Genomic DNA, 10,327 nt, shown 5'->3' with positions numbered 1-10,327 from the left:
CCAGATTATTATATATAAATCTACTTTAGCACAAAATTACCTTGAAACCCTTTACTGAAACATTTATAAAAGTCCAATACATAACATGTAACAGGTATGTTCCAAGTTGTAGATTGGAAGAAATGCTGCTTTAACCATTACCCAAAATCTCGCGTAAATGACACTGACAAGTATGGAAGAGCACTAAGACCCAGAGGATGTTGGCAGCACTCAAGTAAGGAGACTGGAGTGATCAAAGCTACAAGTTTCATCGGAGTCAGCTATATAAAGCCACGTCCTTAACCCACCTACCAGTAAAAAAACGGATGCTGCCTACCCTATATTTCATGTGCTTTGAGCCTTATCGTTAAAGGGGTACACTGGCCCGTTCGTTTGAAACTCGAAATATTATATAACATTTCAAGAAGACTAAATGTTTTATTTCCATATTTATTTTCGACTGTTCAATTGAATTATGAAGGTGAAAGGAACTGAAACTGAAACTGGAATCCAGCCTTCGGGAAAGCCACGAAACTTTTTGAGAGAACAGCAGAAAAGAAGACTGGGATCAAATATTAATTTTCTTATGATTCCTGAAACAAAGTAATGGGGATGTACGAGAATTGACTTGAGACTTGTCGATATTGTTTGAATGGGATGAAATACCACGAGAGTATCGTGCCGTTACTGATACATTGTATCATGACATCGGTAATTACCTTGATCTTGTGAAAGGGGCTGAGGGATGGATAGCCCAAGTAACTTGAAGCCAACATCCACGCATTCCTTTCAGGTATATTACAACTCCAGCAATGTTGCCAATGTATCTTATTCATCTCAACCTGGTGACAAGACTATTGATTTAATTTTCCAAACAAGTCTGGCTGTCATTCTCTGCGTTATAACTTTGGCAACAGCATTATCAAATGCTTTTGTCATTGCAACTATTTCACACTCACGGAAGCTTCATACCCCGGCAAACTTCCTTATTGCATCTTTAGCCGTGACGGACCTCTTGGTATCCATCCTGGTGATGCCCATATGCGTTCTTTACACAGTAACTCATACGTGGACTCTTGGTCAAATTATTTGCGACATCTGGTTGTCTTCGGACATAACATGTTGCACTGCGTCTATTCTGCATTTGTGTGTAATAGCACTGGATCGTTATTGGGCTATTACGGACGCGGTTGGGTATGCCAACAGGCGCACGTCGGCGAGGGCAGCAGGTATGGTTGCCACCGCTTGGATCATCGCTGTGTCCATCTCTCTGCCTCCCTTGTTCTGGCGCCAAGTAAAAGCGGATAATTTGACCAGTTGTTTCGTGAATACAGATCACATATTCTACACTATCTACTCCACGTTTGGAGCATTCTACATCCCTACTTTGCTGCTCATCGTGCTTTACGGGAGGATATATGTGGAAGCTCGAAAGAGGATTCTGAAACAGTCACCAAAAGTTGGCAAAAGGCTCACGTCAGCACAGCTGGTCAATAATTCGCCCGGATCTGTTGCATCGAGTCCGTTACACTTTGGACGGAAAGGCTTTGGGTTGAATGAGACACATGTAAACCAGGTGCAGGTGACTCTGTCCGACTCACTTCTGGAGAAAAAGAGAATCTCCGCTGCTAGGGAGCGGAAAGCAACGATAACCTTGGGTATAATTTTGGGAGCTTACATAGTATGTTGGTTGCCGTTTTTCATCTATGCACTGCTTGTGCCACTGTGTTCATCATGCTTCCACCCAGAGTTGTTTGATTTTTTCACATGGCTTGGCTACCTCAATTCATTGATAAATCCAATAATCTACACCATGTCCAATGAAGATTTCAAAAAGGCTTTCCACAAACTGCTGCGATTTAGATGCTGTGTATCTTAAAGAATGAAAAAGACTTAACAAGAGTCATATTTAAAAGAAAAAAAAAGAAAGAACCCGATGCTGTAAAATTGCAATGGATAAAAGTGTCATTCACGCCAACATTACTGAGGTAGAGTATGTGTGGACATTTTAACCAACTATAAGCTAAAGTCTTAAATCAGTGTTATAAAGATGAGGTGGATACAAGGGGATCATTACCATTTAATCTCACTGTCAGTTGCCAGGAGCCATGTTGATTGTTTATTATGCCTTGGAAATTGCAAACAAAAATGTAATTCAGAAGGCAAGGGTTAAAGTCCATGTATGTATTTGTTTCTGTTTGTTTTGGAAACAATCTGGGCAGTGGTGTGGGCTTGTATTGAGATGAATGTCATAAACGGAGTAATTCCGAAATAATATTTGCTCAATAAATTCAGGTCTGTATCATATTTGCTGAGCAAACGTGTATCTATACAGACTCCATGCACTGTGCATACACCCTTCAGCTGTTTGCTCTGATGGACAGTGCGTTTTTTTGGCAGCTAAAGATAAACCACCTCAGCACATCATTTTTAGGAAGCCCTGAGTTACAGCTACAACAGAGGTTTTCATAACTATAATTACTAGGGAGAGACTCAGAGCATGTTCATCTTCAGTTCAAATAAGACAGAAATTACTTGTAACATGTCATGTGCCATAGCACTATTGCCTTATTTCTAAGGAATAGTTGTCAGTGTGCTGAGACTATATATTTCATACAGCATAAATTAATGTTTTGTAATAAAAGATACAAAGAAAAGTGAAGCTTTGTTTCATCACATTGCACTTTTTTCATCAGGCTGTGTGTACAATTTCCCCGCGACGGAAAAAGAAGGATCTCTGTGAAGGATGTTCCATTTATAATGTTACCTACCACAAAAGAAAAAAACAAACCAACTGAAAAGAGATAGTTTCATCAACATGTTGTTGGTATTAAGGCCAATAATATTGATCAGTTAAAAAAAATGTGTAAAATACAACATTATGTTAAATGGAGACATTTGTTTAATCCAGTGATTCATATGGTATTCTGATGTTTTTTCATTGACTGATTGGATGGTTGACCAGACATAAAGGCATTCTCATACAGTAGTCTCACATGACCTCCCATTTGGTACTCATGGAATCAGCTCATCCCCAGCTCACATCAAACACCTGGCTCGCGGCAGATGTGACCAACCTCTGGCTGAAAAACACACACAATGGAGAGAGTTTGCGGTAACATGAGGTTTTAGGCAACAGAGATTCCTTCAAAAGCTCAGCGTATAGCAAAAATAGTTATTCCGCCAGTACCACCATAATCAGGCATCATCCCCTTTCGGCTGAAGTTAAATTAAACTTAAGAGCTAGGCTGTAGTCTTAACAGAAAAGAGAAGCAAGACACAGTGAACCATACCTGCACAGAGGAGTCTGGGGGATAGGGGGCGAGATGGTGCAGTGCAAGAAAATGGGTTTGTGAAGCAAAGAATTCAACTTCTATGATGCACATAACACGGAGCTGGTCCAAATTGGGATGCAAATAGTGATGAAAAGAAAAGGACAATGTTTTATTTATTTTTTTATCTTTTCTGCTCCATTAGAGGCCTTTTGCAGAATTCAAGTGGGTGTGGTTTGACATTGACATGCCCGGTAAGGTAAAAGTGAATTAATGTTGCTTTCATTTTCTGTGCACACAGATACATACCTCCTTGTTGTCCTCCAAAAAATGTTGAGTCCATTACTTCATTGAGACCATTGAAGCATTTGCCTTTGGTCATAAAGAGCCTTTCAATTTTAACAACCGTGGACCTTGACAATAATGAGCTGGCAAATTAGTGGGGTGTTACAGAACATTAACATATTAGCATTAAGGGTGGAGGTTGGCTGTTTGTGTCTAGATAAATAAGGTCTTTACAGAGGGTAGACAATACAGCCTGTGTGTGTGTGTGTGTGTGTGTGTGTGTGTGTGTGTGTGTGTGTGTGTGCGTGTGCGTGTTCGTGTTCGTGTTCGTGTGCGTGTGCAGGTGTGTGTGTGTGTAGATGGTGGGGAAGTCAAGATGAGAGAGAACTGAATTTATTAATATGCAGCAATGGCACAAACAACCAACAATATTGCACCTGTCAGGCATCCCAGCTGCTGTAAGTGCAGTCGGTGATATTGCTGGAAGTTATATTGCTGTCTGTCTGGCACCAACAAAATCAGCCCCATTCAGGGTGTTAATTGAAATCCTCAGTTCCACCGTTATATTACATATATTTCAAACTGTTTTACAACGTCAAACTTCGACGAATTACCTCATCCTATGACCTGCTTATGTAACCTGCTTTGTGAAGACAAACACAGTCCCACATCGGCCTCCAACTGACAACCTCGGGCATGGGAGGCGGGCGTGCTAGCAAGGAGGCCAAAACCCGTGGGTACTAGTGTTAATCCATCAACCTGTACCTCTAATTTATAGATAGAGTTGTCCCCGCTGTAAAAAAGATTACACCATCTTAATTACAGGCACAAGGGTTCATCTGAAATGGAGTCCTAGTGTCTGTTTTATCATAATATATTCCATTTTAAGTGGTTTATAAAATATTTTTATAGACCTTTAATATACAGCTTTTATCTTAAAGTAAATCTGAACACATTATTAAAATGGGAGCATACAGTCAGCTGGCTAGGTAGTAACAAAAGATAAACCAAGGATGTAGTTTAATGAAAAAAAATGCCAATGGAGCATTACTACTGCTTTGTTGCAATTTTCACTGATTTTCAATTATAAATGTTCAAAGCTTGTGAGCAGGAGAAAGCACAATGGGACCACAGAAGTAATAAAGCATAAAACCTTTGAAAATGTTTTTTTCGGCTCTGAGAGAAACCTCAAATACACTGAGGCAATGATCCATGAAGCAGTATTCCAAAGCGTTGCTTAGCTACCTCTCGAAACCATACAGGGGCTACCTAAGTTGGTTTAATGCATTGCGCTTGTGCTCCATTGATAAGAACACTAATGGCATCTAATGCAGCTTCAGTTGAATCTCAAGGTCAACACTGCAGGGCTGAAAATCAACAAATTTCACGATTAGCTGATTGCACAGCATGCTCTGTGATTCTCTGGCACACCCTCATTCTGCCTACGCTGTTTTCACATGGGCATAAGCAAGATTGAATTGCCCTGAGAGTGGCTTGGAAACCTTTCTCTATTATCTGTGGCCGCAATCTGCTTATGAACAGTATTTTATAAAACTGATGTATTTTTCCATCAAATGTCCTTTGCATACATACATACATACATACATACATACATACATGTATATGTATGCATGTGAATGACAGTAACTACATGTTAATGTATGGCTATACACATGTAGAACAACATTGCAGTCAAGTGTTATTATACCTTCCCTCGCATGTCTGCAAAGAATTGCCACTGAGAAAAGCCTCTTTGATGTGTCAAGTGAAATTGTTGGAAGCTTGAGGCACAATCTCATTAGCAGCACACATGCCTCCAGAGGGCCATCAGTGTCCTTCTTAAACTCTGCCTTTGCCACCCCCTACCAACCCCTGGGAGCTGTGTCCTCTGAAGCAACGGGCCCAGGAGCAATGGTGGGTCAGGACCCCAGAGGCCACCAAGCGGATGGTGCAGGGGCAGGAGCAGGAGCAGGAGCAGGAGCAGGAGAAGAGAGGGACAGGGATATTAGTATGGATGGCGGCGTGTAGAGACAGGGGCATCTATCTGCTTCCCTGGTGACGGGCATTTCCTTCAGCTCTATTTCACACCGTTCTGCAGCTGACACCCAACGCCCCCCTATGGCCTCTTCCTGAGCTGAGGCACAGATACCCTCAGCCCACACAGCTTCTGGGGTCTTAATGAGTATCCTGTTGGCATGCTATCTTACCTCCTTTGTTTCAATACGGTGTCTGCTTACACAGACTGAGTGCTGCGCTAATGCAAACTGACAATAGCGATCAATATTTATATACTTAATGCTAATCAAGAAAATCTTGGCAGCTTTGAAAGAGCAAAAGCAATGTAGATCTTTCTTTCTTTTTATTTACGGCCTGATGGCTCTGAGTGTGTAAAAAAAAAAGTCCATCTTCACATCAGGGAGTGTAAATTAGGATCGTCAGGAGGCAGGCATGCCTGTTTCAAAAGCGTGCAGTCAGCTTGCCCAGGGAGGCTGTTAGCATGAGTATGTTACAGCTCTTGTTGAACGTCACAGGCTCTTAACTAGCCCTTCAACTGTCACACTGTTAATCACCTGCAATCCCTATACCTCATTTTGTGAGTCTATAAACACAGTCTGTGTTTGTGGCTCCCATCCAGCCTGGCTGCCGCTAATGGCTTAGCTTTCATGCTCTGAAAGTTACATTGGAGCCCGCTGCTCGGGGGAGAAAGGGTGCAAAAAGAGGGAAACACTCGAATTGAATGATAACTGGATAGGACATTGGAACGAAAAAGCTATCCCATCCACCAGCAACCATCTTGGCCAAATGGAGTTATACTTGGAAGTGGGAGAAAACTAATCCGTCTGAATGACTGTGAAAATGTAGCAGTCAACAGCTTTGTCATGAATGGCATTTCTGCAGTTTGGACCTCAAAATTCAATCACATACCTGTCATTCATTCTATTAGTATAAAGAAATATAATACAAAAAGTCCTGTTTGAAGAAAATTGCGTTCATGGATTTTGGTGCGAAATAAAGAAATCAAAGGAGATTACATTTCACCCAAGGCTGCATTCAAAAATCGTTTTCATATCTGGGATTCAGTGTGTTTCTTTCTAGTCAGTTCAATCACAGTCGAGAATGTTCAATTCAGATATGCTGGCCAACATCTGTGAATCCACCGCAGAACCATTGAGCACAGTTGTCCTGAAGGAGAAAAGCAAGGCTCTCATTGCTTGTCAGCCTGGCTTTCTTTCCCCTGCTTTGGAACATAGGACTCTCCCTTGGGTGTCTTGATAAATGGGCTCCATTTCACCTTTCAACATGGTTCACCCTCTTACCTCTGGAGCGGTCCACAGAAAGAAATATTTTCTATATCATTCAGCCCAGAGTCAAATCATATGGTCAACGTGATTTCACCCAGTATACAAGCCCCATGGCCCATTTCCAGTGAAGTGGACTGAAAATGCTGTTCATAAAGTATTAAGTCTTCTTAGATGTAATACCCGTGCTCAATTTTTAGCATTGTGCCTCCCAAATGGTGTTTCCCTGATTTTCCCCCTGTGTTCACAAAGCTAAATATGCTCTGCTTGTGCCAGATCCTCAATACAGACCCTCTGTGTGTGTCTTTGTGTGTGTTCCATTAACCAAAGAGTGGCCTTGTATTTTCACACCCTGCCAGTATCGTTACTATAAGCGCTGATATCGCATTAGCATGGACCAGGCCTCATCCTGCTTTTTATCTCGCTTTGCCCCATGAAAGAGTAATAGACCCTGTCTCTCCACCCCGCTGGTGCAGGGAGCCTTATTAGGCCCTCCGTTGCCCTCTCGCTCCAGCCCTATGAGAGCGCTTTAGCATAGTGCTGATCTGACGCTGCCGACTGCTGAATCACTCATTTCTTCTTTTTTTAGTCTCCCAATAGAAATGATATGGACTACAGCGCAGCAGGAACCTAATCATTCTCTTCATGCATCTCAGTGTTTTTTTTTTTTTAAAGTGCCCTGACTTATGTGTCTTTTCACTAGTGCTTTTTAGATGCACTCTGAACTCTATTAAGAGTTAATTCATATTCAACCTTCTTTTTTCTACAGGAATCCTAATATGCATTCCACAGGGGTGCCCGTCCAGACGACCGACGACGCTCAGCACGGTTATGTATATCTGTTGAGTTTCTAAGAGGATTTTGGAGCTCTTCATTTCCATGCTCCCACATCAACCTCAGCGCCCTACAGAAATACATTATGTTGCTCATTTGCTGAGCAGATGCCCATATTCAGAGCCATTTACATAGCTTGCCATTTAGAAGAGCATATTTCCACAGACAGCTGGACATTTAGATATGCCATCAAAGTGAAATGCACTCCCCAAGGGGAGTGGAGCAGGGGATTAACTTGTGTGTACCAAGCCATTCACATCAAGCATGTGTGACACTTTCGTGGAATTTTCAGACATGTAATTATAAATGTCATTAGTCCAGTACAGGCAGGTGCTTTCACGGGATCCAACCTGTTGTCATTTACCAGCGCTGTACCTTAGTGACACCGATAAGTCCCGATAATACTTTAAATTACAGTTAATTACAGGGTAAGTAACAGTTAGGTAAGGTGTAAGACAGAATAAGTACAGGATATGATTGTGGAAGTAAGTGGTTATTACTGGGTCATTTATAAACATTTTAAAAATAAGGAATGTATAACTAAGATTTCTAAGTCATTGTAATCCTAAATGCAATTATAGGTTACTTAAGATTACTTACAAGGGACATTCTGTTAACAATGTGGTTACTCATTAAAGGCTATGTAGAACGATAAGTGGAGGTATGGTGTAAGAAACATATAAATACAGGGTATGATTGTAGAAGTAAGTGGGTATTGCTGGGTAATTTACAAACATTTTACAAATAGGTAAAAACTCTGTCACTTTGAACAGGAGCTGCCTACATGAGGAGAAGAACAGCTCGGCGACTCCGAATGCTTGATTCCTCCAACCCCTTCCCTGACATCTTCCATGCCTCCACTACCCCCACATCCGCTGTTCAAGGTCTGACCTTGTATCCCATCAGTGAGTCCACCAAAGGAGAGAGGACAGTGGAGGACAATGAAGAGGAACTTGGACAACATCTTCAACATCCGATGGACAGCCCAAGCTCATACACACACACACGCACATGCACACACACACACACACACACACACACACACACACACACACACACACACACACACACACACACACACACACACACACACACACACACACACACACACACACACACACACACACACACACACACACACACACACACACACACAAACACGCATCTGCATACCCATGGTGTAGGCATATCTGTCACTTTCGTTGATCATCAAGTAGACCAAGGAGGGTTGTAATCACTAGCGCTGAAAAGATTTGCTTAGCATGGAGAGTTCAAAGGGACCCAAACCATCAATCTCTAATATTAGATCTGAGAGCCTGTCCTGTCTGACGCATCCTCTGAGGGAGCTGGGGTGCCTGCCGTTAATTGATGGATGCCATGGAGAAGATGTTCTGTTGTGTAGGTGCAGACAAACCATATTACCATCATCTTCCTCATCATCACCATCATCATCCTCATCATCATCCCCTCTGGTCTTACTGCACACTTAAAGACATATCATAATTAATTAATAATTAATCAGGTCCCTGTAAGACATTATGTAACACATACATTCATAGATATGTAGAACATGTAGAAGTTATTGATCATTTCTGTTTGACACAAGCTTTCATAAGAATATCAGTTACATTGATAATGTATAAAAGGCTGCAATTATAGACTGTATAACACAAAGAAATACAGACTTTTGCTACAATCTACTTGTAATTGCACATTCAATATATGACAACTGTGTTGTGTATTAGAGATTAAAGCGGTGTTTTAAATATGGAATCATACTGTGCATAAGACATCTGATTCATTCTGATCTCTTTTCAGAACACAGAGATTTGAAGGTTGCTCTGTGTCATTAACAATAAAGCTGTAGTCTCTGAAAGGGCGTGGACAAGACGCAAAGTCTATCTCAATCCATTCCACCTCGGTTTGACAGTAAGGACATTCTGGAGATTATATATTTTTTGGCAGACGGTCAGGTTCACTCTCCTATGCATAATTCAAAGTGACCCCTGTAAGTAGAAAAATAATGAATTCATCATCATTTGAAAGACGGTCCAGCTGCAGCATCTTACATGACACAGCATGCTTTGCTCTAACCCTCTAAAGTATTTCAGAGTCATCCAGACATTAACTATGCAATCAGTTCCAAAACAATATCAGTAGAATACTTGGAATGTTCCTAGAGTGCACTCGACATTTCAGGTGAAGATGCTGCGTGTTTGTGCTCCAGTTGTTTCCTGGCATTGCCTCAAAAAAGTTTATGCAAGTTAAATCAGGGCCTCGTATGGCCTGATGAATTTGTGCAATCTCGCAGTGGCAGGAGGGTTGTGGCAAACAACCGCTTGCATCCGATTTGATCATTGTCCACCATTCATGCTCGGTTACACCCATTCAATAGAGCACACTCCCTCAAGGTTCAGCTCAGGCACTGGGAGAGTCAGATGCATAAGAAAGCTATTATTATTTTCTTTTCTTTAAACCACTGCAAAAAACACCTTGATTATGAGTAGGGGCACATCAACCATTGGGACATTTAATAAAAGAATAAGGTGGTATGAGGACAATCAGAGGTAAATATCAAAGCATCAAGCAATGTTGCAGAGGAAAGGGTTTTACTAAACAAGCTCTGCTTTGAATTTAATGCATTTCTTTTGATTTGAG

The 10,327-nt window shown here is 41.4% G+C and overlaps 1 protein-coding gene across 1 annotated transcript; it reads left to right on the top strand.

The window, feature by feature from the left end:
• Nucleotides 1-724: 724 nt before the first annotated feature.
• On the top strand, nucleotides 725-1,858 carry htr1b (5-hydroxytryptamine (serotonin) receptor 1B; the record flags this gene model as incomplete). Its single annotated transcript, XM_080849942.1, has 1 exon — nucleotides 725-1,858. The coding sequence occupies one exon, from the start codon at nucleotides 725-727 to the stop codon at nucleotides 1,856-1,858; it is 1,134 nt and encodes a 377-aa protein (XP_080706068.1).
• Between the last annotated feature and the right edge of the window lie 8,469 nt (nucleotides 1,859-10,327).

This window comes from Sprattus sprattus (assembly GCF_963457725.1).
Source record: "Sprattus sprattus genome assembly, chromosome: 13".
Taxonomy (NCBI): Eukaryota; Metazoa; Chordata; class Actinopteri; order Clupeiformes; family Clupeidae; genus Sprattus; species Sprattus sprattus.
Note: the sequence above shows the minus strand (reverse complement) of the source record. Positions and strands in the feature narration are given on the sequence as shown.